The sequence below is a fragment of the Helicoverpa armigera genome, chromosome 5 (assembly GCF_030705265.1).
Source record: "Helicoverpa armigera isolate CAAS_96S chromosome 5, ASM3070526v1, whole genome shotgun sequence".
NCBI lineage: Eukaryota > Metazoa > Arthropoda > Insecta > Lepidoptera > Noctuidae > Helicoverpa > Helicoverpa armigera.
In genome coordinates this window covers 13,382,380-13,398,730 of record NC_087124.1, presented here as the reverse complement: position 1 = coordinate 13,398,730, position 16,351 = coordinate 13,382,380, and the positions used below count along the sequence as shown (strand labels likewise).

Sequence of the window (16,351 nt, the reverse complement as noted above, 5' to 3'; positions counted from 1 at the left end):
TTTGGATAATGAATGGTATGTATATTTTTTATATGTATGTAATGTAATGTGCCTATTTTAAAAGTAAATAGGTGAAATCGTGGTAGCTATAGTATAAGCTTCACCATACGAACCGTGGGAACCCGCGTAGGTTTCAAACCAGGCTGTGTAGTGTTGTGTACACAGTGCGTAAAGCCTACGGTTTTCCTAAAACAGAGTTTTATGGCTTACAAAAGATCAATTACGTGCCGATGTTCTTGTTTACGAAACTTCTTGTAGGTAAATATGTGATGCTCATTATTGTTTTTTGGAACAGCAAAAGATAGTACATATAAGTATTGAAAGGGGAACTTTGATTCTCCCAACTTCTAAATTATTATGACAGAACAAAATACCCACTTTTTTCATTTCTATGGAACTAATATAAATTATTATAGTGGCCGCACTTCCAGTAATCTTAAAGCAATAAATCTGTATTTTTGCCAATTACAGCAAAGGACTCATTGTGGCCATTTAATCATCACGTAGCTTCCAAGAAATATGCTAGGCCTACCGTTCTGCTGGTATTCCCAGTGTCAACATTAGGTAGGTCAACCTATGTATTACAAATTCTATCTAGCTAAGTCCTATAAATCCGAAATCTCGTCAAGTAGTGCGCTCGCGCCGCTAACAGTTCTCAAGGCGAGGCGCGCGGATGCGCTTGCGTAACCGAGCCGTGCCGAAGTATGCTCCACTTCGATAGATTTGTTATTAATAAACGGACGTCCGCACTTTAATAGACACATAAATTGCTCTGATCTTCGCACGGGTCACGACTGCGGGTCCTTGGAGAACGGCAAGAAAGGTTTTGGGTGTCGTAATTTGTAATTATTGTTCGTATTATATGTACACATGTACGGGAAGTCATCTATCTTTCAATTTTTAATTGGTGTTTTTGAAAAGGGTGACCCCATTAATATAGCCAAAGTCAAACGCCAGGTATATTAACCAATAAATCAACAACCGAATGAGTGTCAATAAAATTTGACCTACTTACGAATTATCTCACATTCTTAGTAATTGTTTACCAAACAGATTATTCAGGGAAAAAAATAAGGAAAGCAGAGCAACTTGCGGAGCGGCGCAGACGCACGCATCGCGAAACGCACGCTCCATCTCGTGTGACATAACACAAGCCCATGTGGCGCACACACACAGACGCGAGTGTGTACACGGCACACGGGCGCAGTGCGCGCGCGCAGTGAAAACGGGGTCATGGTTGCACGCACACAAGCGCAGCTGTGACGCACGGTGCACCGTGCATTATAGGATTGCGGATGCGGTTGTCCAAAAATTTCAGTGGTTACATGAAAATCCGTCAATGAAATTAGGGAAGGTTTTAAAGAAGTATTTTGTTTTTATTATAGTAGAAGCAGATCGCCTGAATGAAGAGCGTAGGAAACTACATATGTAGTTATTTAATCAATACATTTGGTATTAAACTGTAGGTACACGATACCAGCAAATACCATGTGAAGATTTCTGGAAATTCCCGGGGACACGTACCTATTTGACAATATTACAGACAGAGAGCGTTTCCAGGAAACGTTACTGTTCTTATCACCTAATACTGAAAAATCTACGAACACTAAAAACATATTACCGAGGGGAATTCGTTCTTACTCATCGGTCCCCAAATGTTTTACCTATTTCAAAAACAACGCTATGCCTTAGTAACGTAACTCTTGGTTTTATTTACATTAGACGCAGGCGATATGGGGGCCGGAGCTAGTCTAGTGCATTATTTTATCTATGTGAATCTGTGGTACCAGTGTTAAGTACAAGTTAATAACTATAAACGTGTCTTTTTTACCATGATATGAGACGGCTTTCATTATGCTTAACAACCAGTAATATTAGCACAAATCCAGCCTTAGGACCACCAATACTAATCTGTCTACCCCGCAACTGAATACCAGTGTTTTACGTAGAGCTAACCTAGCGGGGCGTCCCAATAGTAGGACTGGTTATCGGACTAGAGTCAGAGGGACTACCCTTAGCAACAAATGATGTACAAATGTTAGCTCTCGGACTCACAAAATCGCGTCTTTCGAACTTTTGATGAAGAAAATTAATTAAGTCGTGGTGACCTAGTGGGTAAAGAACCAATCTCTCAAATATTAATGTGGGTTCGATTCCAGGTTAGTCAAGTACTAATGCAACTTTTCTATGTATTTTCTAAATATATCTTGGATACCAATTACTGATAAAAGCTGAAGGAAAACATCTCGAGGAAACCTGGACTATTCAGGCTGAAATCACCAACCCGCATTGAGCAAGCGTTGTGATTAACGCTCAATCTATCTCCGTGTGAGAGGAGGCCGCAGCCCAGCAGTGGGACGATAAAAAGGCTGAAGATGAAGAATTAATAAAAGTTAAAGTTATTTAAAAAGACATTGTATTACGTAGCAAGCCGTTGTTTTTATTTCGGTTCCTAAGAAATAGCGTGACGTTAATGGTGCTGTAAGAACAAAATGTAAGAAGCTATTTAAAGAGCTCTTTCTTTGATCATTATATACTTTGCTTTGTAATAAAAGGATTTGAATGTAAAGTTACGAAATTCATTGGGTATTTATTGTTCTTTTGATAAGTTGTTAAGTATTTTAGCGCCAGATTTCAATGTATATTATGTCTTTTCCAATGAGCAAGGACGAAATACAACCTTTCATAAATACATATGTTAGAGACACATAGTAGGTTCAAAGTGAATCAAATAAATTCTAATATTTTAATCGATAACTTTTTCGTTTTGCAGAACTGATAAAAAGTACGATGTATTTTTACACACATTAAAACAAAAGCTCCGTACAGGAATTTGAAATTAAAATGATTAGGTTTTTCTTCGAAATACAATCTAAACAACACAATATTGCAAGGTTGGTAGCGTTAGCCGGAAGCGGTTAACGCGAGCAGATATTGATGACCTAGATACACTGGGTTCTAGGAACACTTCCGACTGTCATGTGTGACAAATCGTCATGAGGGTTTGTATCAACATTGAGCTTTATATTGGGGTTAGTGAGTAATTTTTATAAGCAAAAAATATTGGGAAAAGCCTGGAGGTAGGTGTAAAGTACCTAAAGTACCTAGTATAGCTGATTGAACTTTAGCAGTTTCTCAGTTTAGTTCTTGAGAATCCTTGAAATATCTGAATAAACAGCAGCAGAATCAACGCTAGGGTCCATGTTATTACGGTATCATGTACATAATATATGTCAGTCTTTAAGAAATAATGTCTTACCACCAGAAAAGACAAACATAACGAACTATGTAGCCCAAAAAAGGTGGGTGCAATGTAACTATTAAACTTAAAGTTCTAGATTCGAAAACTAAAATTAAACCCTACCTAATTAAAACTATTGCCAAACAGACCACCCTTAAAAACAGAAGTAAAACATGACAACAAATCACCTAATAATCCCCAGCCAACCCATAACCTAACGAAACATCCCTAATTATCACCATGCACCATGAGTACCATGGGAGTTATTACGTAGCATAGTGACGTCACACGACACAGTCGCGACTCCTGCCTTGACATACAACCCTAGTACCCCAGTTCGCGTTCTGGGAAGATACCGTTGTATTTATTGCAATAATTCATATGATTCACTACGTAGGTACCTGCTAGCGTTTTCCTATTCGCTTTAATAGTAGTTAAGTTATGTTTACACCTGTTCTGACTATTTTTGTAGGTCAAGGTGGCAAACTTAGCGTTAATTTCAAAGGATGGAATGTTTTACGGTACTGACGTATAGTTATTAATGTTTTACAAAGCCTGTTAGTAAGAGAGAATATATTTTTGGTCCCAATCCGAATGAAAAATTTTCCTACTGCCAAAAGTTGCAAGGTCTTTTCGAACCGAGTAGAATGAATTTTCATACACAAGTGGCCTGCGAAATGACACAGGGTGCAGGAAATAGATCTCTAGGGTCGCGGGTGAAACCACGGGGAACAGCTAGTAAATAATAAATAATGTTATTTTAACAATATACAGTCATAATGATAAATTAAGGAAAACAACATAATTATGACACTGCTAATTACTACAGAAATGGAAACGACGATAGGAGTAAAGTTTTTTAAGCCCTTACTTTATGGAAAAGTCACACTGTGTAGGTTTTAACTTAACTGATATTTAATAATAACTGTTCGCTTCAAGAATCAAAAAACGTAAAAGTAAGACTTAAAACGCAAAATAGGAAAACAAAGCAATCTACATTCTGGTTCAAAACTTAATCCAAGACGTTGTTAACTAGTTATGAATAAGTTATAACAATTCTGTCGCAGTTTATTTTTTTGCCAAAAAACCACTTCAAAGTTCGGCTTTCTTCAACAGAAAAAGTAAAACTTCCTTAATACCGCAGTACACTTGTAACTTCGGTCCCACGGGGGCGAAGCCCTAAGTGTTTGAACATGGGCCGTTCCACGAAAAGGCTTTTTTATTTGTGCGATAAAAACGTTCAAACTTTGTTATTTTTTTGTCACTTCATTAGTGTTACTACCGTTACTATGAGTAGTTTGTAATTTAGTATAGGAAATGTATATGATAATTTTGATTTTATAAACAAAGGATCATCATTTTTCTACTAACCTACCAACGATTTACGTTTGTGACTTACGGTGTACGGTCTATATTTTACGATTAAAATATTTCCCCCGGAAACATGACAGTCATCTCCTAAGCTGAATAAGATTTTTTTTATGATCAATCGCAATCCTAATTAATTTCCTATTAAACTTGCAACTTACACATATACTGCATATAGGTATCAAAAAACCTTTAAATTTTTAGTTTTCTACCAGTTCTAAATAGTGATAAACCAAAACCCTGTCGGTGCATTAATTACGAAAATATTATGTACAACAGTGACCCCATAAGAGGCGTAGGCAACATATTCTAATGCATAATTACCTATGTTGGTGTATGCGCGCATATGCACCGCGAGTGGCCACCGGGGCCCGTGCGCTCCTTGCATTTGAAAAGGAAAGATTCATTTTATAGCTTCTCCTGGTCGTTAAATATTGACGACAATGTTATAGGAATAATCTTACTTTGGTGTAGCAATTTTAAAAATTAGTTTTTAGTCCTAGAAGTGACTTTTTAGTGTCAATAAATTCATCGATCAAATGTCAAAGGCCCAGACGCCAGTTATGGGTATTTACCAATTATTTATTCATAAATGATGTCGGTATCTTATGAAATAGAAAATAAGTAAAATGATAAACTTTCTCATGAGTTTATGCCTATGTACGCAGTTTCAGCTATATTACTAGACGGGGAAAGCGGTTGCCGGCTAGATGAGGCGTCCAGCGTCGCTTTCGCTTCCGGCCGCGCGGGGGCGCCACTGACCTACTGCACACCAGATATATCTCGACGTCGTGGTATCCACTAGAATTATGGTTACAGGAGTTAAGATTTAATACAGAATTATAACTCTAAATATTTAGCTTGAGTTGCTAAGGCCATGGTGAGAATTACTTACATTGGAATAGGACAACACTAGACACTTACGAACAGTGATCAAGCATATAATTTAGTCTTGAAGCATATCGCTTGTTGGAAATATTCACTATTTTTTAATCCCTATCTTCCCATTATTCTGAGCTCTTTAATACAAAAACGATATATTGTATACGATACCCTGCTTAGTAAGCTTAGTTTAGAAAAACGATTAGATGAAACCGCTTACATATCAGCGAAGTGAGTACGTACCTAGATACACTGGATGCCTAGCTGAGTAAACTTTCTCGTGGCCGCCGGCCGGCCTAAACGTTTGACGAGGTAAAAGCGGCAAGTCGTGAAAGGAAAATCGTCAGTACTTCCTCGAGCGGAAATCGAAAGTGGATTGTGATCGCGAGGAGAAAACTGCATAGGCGGAGGTAGCTAATGCATCAGACGTTGCAACTGCACTTTGGAGAGTAGCGACATCTATTGTTGGATAGACAAACTATTGTTGCAAAGTACTAGTACTGACATCTAGTAGGGTGTGGCAGAAATACTACGTCAAATTGTTTACACGTTGTTGTAGTAGTTCTGCTACCGTCCGCTAGATGTCGCTGTTAACAAATGTCACTACTCCGATCTTACAACTACAAAGTAATAAAACTCACCTTTACCTCCACCAGCATCGTGCACCTGCGGCTTCCCGCTCGGCATCCTCTGCATCGGCGACGCGTTGCCGTAGTTCATACTCGTCGTGTTGTAGTCCGAGCTGATCGGCTCTTGCTTGATCCCGCTAGGCGACGCCGACAGCTTCTCAGCAAGCAGCGGGTTCGCCGAAGCGATGTTATATCTCCCATTATTGATGTTATTTGTCACGGCATTGTTGATTGCACTCGTGCCCGATCTCAACAGTTGTTGTAACCGTTGCTGGCCGTTGTTGGGCAGGGCTAATTGACTGTTCTGTTGGTAATAGCCTTGTAGTTGGCTGCTGGACGCTGGCGATGATATGTTGTTGTTTTCTTCTTGCTGGAATTAGAAATATAAAAATTAACAATCGAGTTGTAGGTGGTTTATATTACAAACTGTCATAGTGTGTTATGATGATTCTACCTCAGATTAAAGATATAGTTTCGTTCAGACAGTTGGACCTTGGTCGAACGCTTAATTCTTTTCTTTCATTTAGCCAACTTATGAAAAGAATTTACCACTGACAGTAAAAAATTAACCCTCACCTTTATTTCAATAGGCGGTACAGAAGACGCGGTGGCATTCGTTAGATCCGTAAAAAACGTTTCGAAGTTATCGAAGGCAGTTTCTCCAAGCTGTTTGAGGATATCGTCAGGGTCAGCTGCCTCGCCGGTGTCGGGCTCGAGCGTGAGGCCGCCGACGATGTTGGTGAGCTCGGCCTGCGAGAGGTCCCCCAGGGAAGTGGCCATCTGCTGGAGCTGAGCGGCCGCCTGGCCGCCTGCTGCCACTACCGCGTCCTGGAACTAACACAAGCTTTTTGTATACAATCGTGATGATAAGGTGAGTTGGTGTTAGTGTCTGTGTAGTGTATAGGGCTGTTTGAGGGAGATTACTTAGGATATTCAGTTTTACTACTATGTCAGGTTAGTCTTGTCATGCGATTATTTATTGTAAATAGATATTGCAAAATGGGTCCAATCATTGGGCTAGCTCGTTTTGAGTAATCCAATAGTGCCTTTATCAATATTGCAAGAGGTAGTACTCCAAAGAATCTTGGTGAGTTTGTCACAGAAGGAAGTGCAACTTGGAGTGTATTACCTGCAGGCAATTGGAGAGGTCGACCATCCTGCCCTCATTCTCCGCGGACCACCATTCGTCTTCAATAAATGGCATCGCCAGCGCCTGTCCCGATGGCGCATGCGTCCCCGCCACCTTTATCACGGTTATACACTAGGTGGCGCTTGCACACCACTCTTACACTCGCGAGCACTCGCGAACTATACACAAATATAAATAGTCCAAAAATGTATTTACACTAATAAATTCGTTCAAAATGTTTGGCAGCTTCTTGGACGGAACGTACATTATTCGATGTAGGTATTACGCGAATTTTAGGTACTTAGTTACGGGGGAACACATATCGGTTTGTTTGTTGTTGCCGCTGGACGACAGATGGCTCTGTTTCTTCGGCTAGCTTGTCCTCCTCCCGGCCAGGTTACCTCACTCCTCGTAATCCACTTCTCTTCAGCAGCGACCTGTTAAGATTACGAGCGTAGGCTTTCACGTCTTAACAATGATCGCATATAAAATAAATATAATTGTATGATTTGAGTAGGGTCAGGTGAAAAGGCTCTGAATTTATCGGAATTGTTAGTACTAGTTATTTGTTAGTCTCAATGAAAGGAATTACTAGTTTGATAATTAATGTGTAAGAGAAAATAAATTCTCGCAATGCAATGAAAATGACATCAGCAAATTGGTGATTTTTTATTGAAAGTTACAAATTGCTGGTTTCTGGTTAGTTCAATGATTTTTCCACTCGCCACAAGATGGCGCTGGCATGATTAAATAAAAACAGTGGTTACATTAGAATTTCAGGTTAAGTGGACTTTTTCTCTTTTCATCTGGATTTAATGTTATAGTGTTGTAAGTGTGACGGCGGCGATGCACCGAGATCACCTGGCGACGTCCCGGTGAATGTCAAATCTGCGTCGATACAGCATAGAGGCAGCGCTGCGCTCACCCGCCTGCGCACACGCTGACGCCGCTCTGGAATTCAAAGAAATAAACACATTATTTCACATGTCTTTCTAACTATCATTTAGAAATATTTAATTAAAATACATATGGTGACAGCGATATCGAGCGTAGGATCTAAGGCACCGGTGGCATGGCTTGGGATTCAGAAACGAAAAGCTCCTCATGAGTACCGCCTTCCGAATCAGTCCCTTGACCAAGCCACCTAATGAGAGTCTCTTGAGTTATTGGTGACTTTTGGTCATAAGACCATTTTAAATGTCATGAGTATCAGCACGACGACAGCCTTTTTACATTATTAGTCTAATTTAAACAATAGTAATCGCAATAAATTATTATACCTATCTGAGACAGACAGCGAGTGACCCATTTAAGCAGTAGGTACATCAGATTAATAAATCATTCGCGGATCGTTTGCGCATCACGTGTGGCGAATACTACAATAAATCTAATCTGGTGTGTGACGTATGACCAGTCAATGAACTTCCTCAGCTATTTCGGGCGTCACCTAACTAATCATTGTTCTTAGTCATGTAACAATAGAGTGCATAGACATGGAAAAGCTTTCATAATTTATTGATAATAATGATGCGTTAAGTGGATCGCATGACCAATTTAAATACGTATACTGATACTATCTATCATGTATGCCTCAGAAATGTAAAAATGTAGATGCTGTAAAATTACTTATGGTTCCCCTAATAACATCCCGTTATAAATGCATTTTTTTCTAGCTATATTATCAACGATTTCAAATTAACAAACCGAACAAAGAAGTTTATAATTTATATTTAGCACCTGTACAACTTACATAACCGGGTTTATCTCAAGAAATTAACTGACCATAAAATGCTCGTGGCTTCTAAAAAACAAAGAAATTATTAACGTAACAAACATAAGACGTTCTCGTAATCATATTATGCTGAGCTCACAATGCACGGAAGAGTGCGCGCGCGCCGCGAAACAAAGAAATGCAGCCAATCAACGCGCGCGTACGTAAAAAAGCTAACAATGTTAACTCAGTCTTTCACTATAATTGTCGTGTGTGAAGCAAAAAGAATTACTTTTCTTTTCTAAACGCTTCCTAGTACCGCTTTCTTCGTGCGTCGATTTTGTTGCCAGAATAATTAATTTCTTGGCTGTTGATGATTTGCAGATTTGTTATCTGTGTAATGTAAAAAGAAAGCTAATTGTGTACCTACTGCCCTCTGATCAATTCATTTTTTAAAATAATGTACCTATAATCTTTTTGGTCGTAGCTTAGACGACTTTATTAAGTTATTAAACTAATAATATTATTGTGCAATATTGTCACAGATGTTTTATGAAAAGAAGATTAACTAATAGCAAAGCATCTTCATGTCATTTACCTAACGTTGCATTATTCATAGCTTGTCTATAAATAAGTAGCCAATTAATAGGCGACGCCGAGCAAATACGCATTGCCTTGATTTAATCATAGGATTAAATTAGAACCACACTCATACTTCAAATATGAAAGTTGATTGCGCCGGAATTGCTATAGTTATTTATTTTCAACGCTGTGAAAAATTATAGTTAAAATATTAATTGATAAAAACAAATCGCCAGTAAAGACATTAAATAACTTTTGTGACGCTCGTGTATAAGCGCCATCTAGCGGGGAATAGACGAAGTTTGAAAACTATATTTTTCATTATGTATTTGTATGAATGTACCTCTATTTCTCTTGGGAACAATTTATAATAAATAAATGTTTATTAAGAGTCACAAAAATCTTATACATCAATAATAATTGTTTTTGTAATCATGTAAGGCGTTACAAGTGCGTTCATATTATTTTTTCTTTTTATGGCAATTTACAATAAATTTTCCTGTATAAATAGTCTATTGAAAGATTTATAGACTTCAGTGAGACGCAACCTTGAATCATTTACTTCCTATTGCATATTGCTCTGAGGACCTTGCATTGAGTTGGCGTAATTGCGACGAGCTAACATCTTGCTAATACTTATCTTGTTTACACAACCTGTTGCTTGTTTTAATGTAGTAAAATAGCATATAATGAAATAAACATATTATTCTTAGTAATATTATATTCCTACTTATGTAGTAAATATGAGTATTTACATGTACTCCGTAACTTTTGTTTCTTTTGCTAATACGAACTGTAATTATCACTGAATTATTGCAGTTCGAGGAAGAACCTTCAGCATTCTACCACGCGATCAATATGACTGCAATGTCAATAAAAAATGTGCAATTATAATAATTTACTTCGAGGTAATTTAATTAATTAATATTGTTTCCAAAACGATTTCCGCGTTGTTAGTATGATGTACATATATCGTCTAACGAAATCGAACGTAAAATAAATGAAATATGATTCGTTTTTTTCCAATATTAAAATGTCGTAGTTTAATAAATTTAAATTAGACTGATAGTGTTATTAATTTTAAAATTAACATTTCGATTGAAATATATCCAGCTGGTAATTTGAAACGCGCGCGTGAAACGAAACGTAAAACCATATGACATTGACTTTTGACAGCGGTATAGTCTGTGCGGCCGAAGTTTATTTACAAGTTTTCGGCAAAGTTCATGATGTCGGAGGATAATAAATCTGATTCTTCTACTTCTGAATCAGAAGTTAGTGCTTGCAGCTCTAATTTTAACCCTTTAAAAGCTTTATATTCTGACAAAGTCAAGATTCCAGTAGAATCCGCACCTTTGTATGAGAACATAGTGCAGTATGAAGCCGCCTTGAAAAAAACTAATGAAATTATTACCGTTGGACAAAAGGAGTTGGCTCAAAAGAGAGCAGAAGAGAAAGAAAAGAAAAGACTTGAGGAGGAGAAATGGTTAGCGGAGAAGAACAAACAGCGGTTTGCACAATATCAAGGTAAGATTTTGAGGTTATGTTATGATACAAGTGCTCCTAATCGTTAGAAGTTATGCGTTATTTTATTGCTTCTGGCATATGAATCTAAACATATAACAAGATCTTCGTTAGATTCATTTAGATTTGTAGGTAAGTTTTAGAGGATTCAAAGTTTGAGAAGCACAAAATGTTGTTTTAAATCTTTGCAACAACAATTACTTAGGAATTCAATATATATAGGCTATATTCTCAGGTTTTTGGATATCATTTTACGTACCAAGATGGTCACTGTTAATCAGAAAGCAGAAAATCTGTGGTTGTGCCACTTAAAATTATTATTCTCCGCTGCATTGCATTACTCCGAACCCCATCTTTAAAATAATTTTATTAGGTTGTATGTTGATCATTTAACTTAAATATTAAATGTTGTCTAAGGCTTTGCATTTATTAAAGCAATTTAATCTCATAATCACATAATGCAGCGGTATAATATTATTATAACCTGTCACCGCACATTACACAACCAATTGATAAGTTTTCCTTAAATAAATTAAAAAACGGTAAACCAATCATTAAATATTTTAATCTTATGAAACTCTTCCTGCATACAAAATTTAAAGCAAATGCACTTTCTTAAACATTAAATTAAATATTCAAGTATAGATTAGAATCTTTACGTAGCTGTAAGTTAATGTAATAATCATTTTATAATTTCAATTACTGAAAAAACTGAGCATTTAAAATTTTAAACTGAGAGGTGTTTGATGGAAATAACCTATTGATTATCAAAACAAACAAATATTTTGGAGCCAATAGTCTTTTTTACAAGCTCCTATGAAAAAGTTCACCCATGTTCTCATGATTAAATTAAAAAGAAAGATCTATCTTATGTAAAATATATTCAATAATTAGATGTTCACTGCAGTTAAAACCAAGGCACATTTTAAATATAGCCTTTGACAAACACAAAATTGATGTAGCTATCGATAAAACAATTTCAAAATCAGTGCCATACTTCCAGTACCTTTCTATATCATTAGTAAAGATTATAATTCCTTTTAATCTATGGTAATCAAATCACAAATATCGTCAGCAAGTTAGCATCTTCTGTCAAATGGAGTGTCAGGTCATGGAGGTCAGTCTAGGCCGCGCGTTCAATGCACGCGGCTCTATGTCAACCGCGGCCGACGACCCGGCGTCCCGCACCCCGCACGCGGCCTACCCCTGGATAAGCTACGCAGCCCACCCAGGCAGTTGAGGGACTTCAAACATTTCAGGATCAAGGCTCCAAATGTCGATTAAATTGATTGTGATGAAGTTAACGTATCCATAAAAGACCCAGACGCTACATGTCAATTACCTACGTCTCGATTGCTTATTGTATACAAAATATTACTTTGAACCCAGACCTTCTCTTCTTAAATAGTAATAAATTCCTGTTGCTAACAAAATCTTGGATAATCTTGAGTAGTCTATTGTTTACGCCACCTAGACAATAGCGTAGGCAGCATCTTCGTTTTAATACATTTCGTAATGAGACGGAATGCTCATTCCTGAGCTTAAAAAGCTATATTTCAAACTCCGAAGTCGTTATTTTAATCTAGGCATAACTTTGACATCTCACGCATGTATAGTGCGCAGTCGTAAATAGCAAATGACCCGACATAGCTTTTCGCATTACTGCTAATCCGTAATGTCGGCCGGACATGTCTTACTACTTTAATGGCTGTTTAACTACTCTCAATTGAGAGCTTAGCGTATAAAATCTGTCTTAACAATTATGCTTTTAATCGTAACATATAAGTAATAGATTCATAAAAGCTCTAGGCTCGTGTTTTTAATTAAGGACAATGTTAAGGCCTAGGAATTAATATGAACGTATGTGATTGCAAAACTGGTCGTGAGAGGTGCGTATTAAAGGAGCATGTCTAGTTACGCGTCGCGACGTAACATTCAAGCGCCAATAAAGATCATAATAAAAATCCTTTTATTGCCGTGAATGGACGTAACGTATCCAGGTCCGCATAGTCAATGACTTGCTATCAACAATGGCATCAGCTCATTTGCATACTGCCCATGACCCGCTGCCCCGGCGGCCTTGCTTACATAAACCTTTTTTTTATCCACAATTTGTTTTGGCTTAGAACGAGTGGCTTGGATTACGTCAGCTGGCTTTTTGCGGATGCCTATTATGTTGCGAATACTTTAAAAGTGGAAGGGCTTCGTTTTCAGTTGCAAATATTGTGTAATAGGTAAGTCAGTAGGTATGAATTCTATGAATCTTTCGAGTTTCTGTTGTCGAAAGTTTTCGGAACACAATACATATTTCAGTATTGATTGTACCAACTTCCTGAATATGATTTTATACAACTTGTGTGTTCTTATGTTAACACTTGTTAATATTTAAATAAATTGCTCATATTTTAATTTTAGGACGTTTTCTTATCTTGTTGTCAAGAGAACAAAGTAGGCGCACGTAAAATTATTTAAAACCAAACAGTAAAGATAAAAAACATGGTAATTTTTGTGTCAAACTCACGATATAGGCACCCTTGTGCGTTAATTAAGAAACTCAAAATGTTTTTAATGATCAAAGCACATAGGACCTAGGCACGCGATCGCGTGATATGATAATATTACCTGAATTATTTTCCCGCCAAATTGACAAAAATGGCTATGGAAAGTGACAGGTATAGTGCGCACCATAGATTAAACACAGCTGGCTTGTAAACTCCTTGTTCGCTTCTATTATCGGCTACTTTTGTGCAATCGTTAAGCCTAATATAAGCGTAATGGTAGATTCTAGAGTATAATTATTGCGGTCGCCATATTGTTTTGCAATACTGAAACACGGTCTGAACAATCGTGCGCATTTACATCTATTGAGTCTATCTAAGAAAGTGCTTGTTCGAAAGCAGACTAACATGGAATTAAATGTAGTGTAGCTTAGAATTAGTTCAGTTTTAACTAATACGCACTTTTCTATGTAAATCTAGCAACAGAAAGCTGATAGTCACAGTTTTCATACCATAATTTAAATTCTCACAAATCAGTACAGTTTTAGATAATTTCAGAAACTTTGAGGGGATCTTCTAACATCTGAAGCCAAACCTAGTTATAAACTGCAACAAGCGAGAAATTACTCACGAAGGATTTTCTCACAGTCATGAAAAATGAAAAAGACAACTGCACACATGTAACTGGAAACTCATTTGTGTATCACCGTAAATGAGATACGTTTCCAACAAAAAGCGAGCACATTTACTGGCAATCGCTCCATCACCAGTCCGACAGATCGTTACGATTGTCGAGAATATCTGAATAAATCGCAATGCGTTCATCTAGATGCATCGCTGCGAACGTAACATCGTTCGCTAGACTTTCGCGTGTACGATTGTTGCATAACCGCTTTCCACATGAGTTGCGTTCTCCGTCTCACTCGGCCTGAAGCCTCGGTCGTTGACATGCCATCCAGAGATTTTGCGCCTAGCGCTGTTCGCACTGGACTCTCCACGAAAATTGAGGATCATGTATCGGCAAACCGCAAACCGATTTCATAGAGGCTGAGTAATGCGTGTTGCCTTGTTGCGTTCACTCTAGATTGGCTCTGGGTGCGAGTTGAAACTTTTTGCTGCAGAGCAATGAAAATTTGCAAAAGCTATCATGAATTTCAGTAGGTACACGTAAATTTTGATCCATGTCTTCACATCGTTGAATATGAACTTTCAGCATTTAAATTCAAAGAGCAACGTATTGGACAATAAGTAAACGAACTTTAACACGCGTTGGCTCCGTACAAACAAAATTTTGTTGCTATGTACACGTTCGCAAGTTCTGAATACTGATCAAGAATCCTAATTATTTTATCAATTATTTCTTTCATCTTATACACAATGTCGTTTCCAAGAAGTCCGCCTTTGCATTTATTTTATTAATAACGACAGACAAATTGGTATTGATATGATTAATTTTAAGAATGAGCAATTAGGGTAATGCAGGACACCCCAGTAATACTTCGAAAGTTGAAAGGATATCATTAATAAAGTCCAAATATGTTTGTGATAAGCTTTAAAATTAAAATGTATCTAAACATGAAGACATTGCTGTCTAAGCTATCTCACAATTATTATTTTAATGTTAATGATGCGTGCAAAGAAATGCCGATAAACAATGGTGTCGTCCGAGATAAGAAGAGATAAAAGTTGGCGGGTTTTACTTTGTATTAGCACAGTTTAAATATATTTTGTTGTAGTATTATGTCATCTACTTATTACTGTGTAGTTTTTTTTACCAAAACTCGTAAATATGGATTTCAAAATCGCTCATAAAGGTTTAATTTAAGAAATTTTGTTCTACGGGTGAGAGCTTTATTTTTGACAGCAATTTGTATTGTTATGGTAACAGTAATATATAACTGCCTCGTTGGTCTAGTTGTCGCAATTGCAGCTGCTGAGCACGAGGTCTCGGGTTCGATTCCCGAGTCGGGCCAAAATCGCTTTGTGGGTTTTAGAAGACTTTCACAAAGCAGCCCGGAGCCTGGAAGTTGGTGATTGATACACCCGTGCATCGGAGAGCACGTAAATGTCGGTCCTGCGCCTGATCTCTTTCCGGTCGTGTCGGATTGCCGTCCCATCGGGTTATAAGAGTGAAGGAATAGGGAGTGCACTTGGGTCTGCGCAAATGCTTGTGCACTATAATATGTCCTGCGCAGTTGGCTAATCTCCTTACATGAGAACAGCCGCCGTAGCCGATAATCGGCTAGGAGGACATCATCATCATCAATATATAATCTACATATTAAACTTGACTAGGAGCTTGATAAGTTACACAGTTGCTGCATCAGAGATATTTCCAAGAAAATCAGTGTCAATCGTACTAAAATTCAAAGAAAACAATTACGTGTAGTACAATGTTTACGAATTATAAAAGGAGATAACAAATAGTTGCGTGCTCTGTTATCTATCACGCTAAGCCGGCGGCCTGCGCGTGCGCGCCTTGCCCGACACCGGCGTTCTCACTGCTATCGTCGCCAACATATCTATCTGTGTTACTCATTTGAGATTTACAATTAAGTAAATTCATCATTTTAACAATAGAAAAAATATATTATGAAATTCTTAAATTGCAGTAAGCCTAAGCTTCATTGCACACACGCTGGGATAATGTGTAGACAGATTACGTAATTAAATCGTGTTAAACACATAAAAGTAAATCGGTACGTCGCCAATAAGCGGCGGAACGGAACGCAAACGGAAGTGATGCAACGGCACGCGTTTCGGCGCGCATCTGTGTAAACATGGCGC

General features: G+C 37.7%; 2 protein-coding genes across 6 annotated transcripts in view; one reads left to right on the top strand and one right to left on the bottom strand.

Annotated features, from left to right (window-relative positions):
* The window catches only part of LOC110374646 (ecdysone-induced protein 74EF), a 188,987-nt gene that overhangs the window by 101,806 nt on the left and 70,830 nt on the right, over positions 1 to 16,351 (bottom strand). For 3 of the 5 annotated variants that reach the window (XM_021332458.3, XM_049842803.2, XM_049842804.2), the window contains 4 exons: positions 8,017 to 8,200; positions 7,250 to 7,686; positions 6,697 to 6,954; positions 6,133 to 6,490 (listed from right to left, as the gene is read on the bottom strand). In XM_021332458.3, coding sequence (XP_021188133.3) covers positions 6,133 to 6,490; positions 6,697 to 6,954; positions 7,250 to 7,324 — 691 coding nt within the window. In that variant the 5' untranslated portion in view covers positions 7,325 to 7,686; positions 8,017 to 8,200. The remainder of the gene's footprint in view (positions 1 to 6,132; positions 6,491 to 6,696; positions 6,955 to 7,249; positions 7,687 to 8,016; positions 8,201 to 16,351) is intronic. The other 2 variants (XM_021332461.3, XM_021332459.3) reach the window with 2 other exon arrangements.
* The window catches only part of LOC110374647 (U7 snRNA-associated Sm-like protein LSm11), a 31,052-nt gene continuing 25,405 nt past the window's right edge, over positions 10,705 to 16,351 (top strand). Inside the window, exon 1 of the mRNA XM_021332463.3 lies at positions 10,705 to 11,069. Within this exon, the coding sequence (XP_021188138.3) occupies positions 10,769 to 11,069 (301 nt within the window). The 5' untranslated portion in view covers positions 10,705 to 10,768. The remainder of the gene's footprint in view (positions 11,070 to 16,351) is intronic.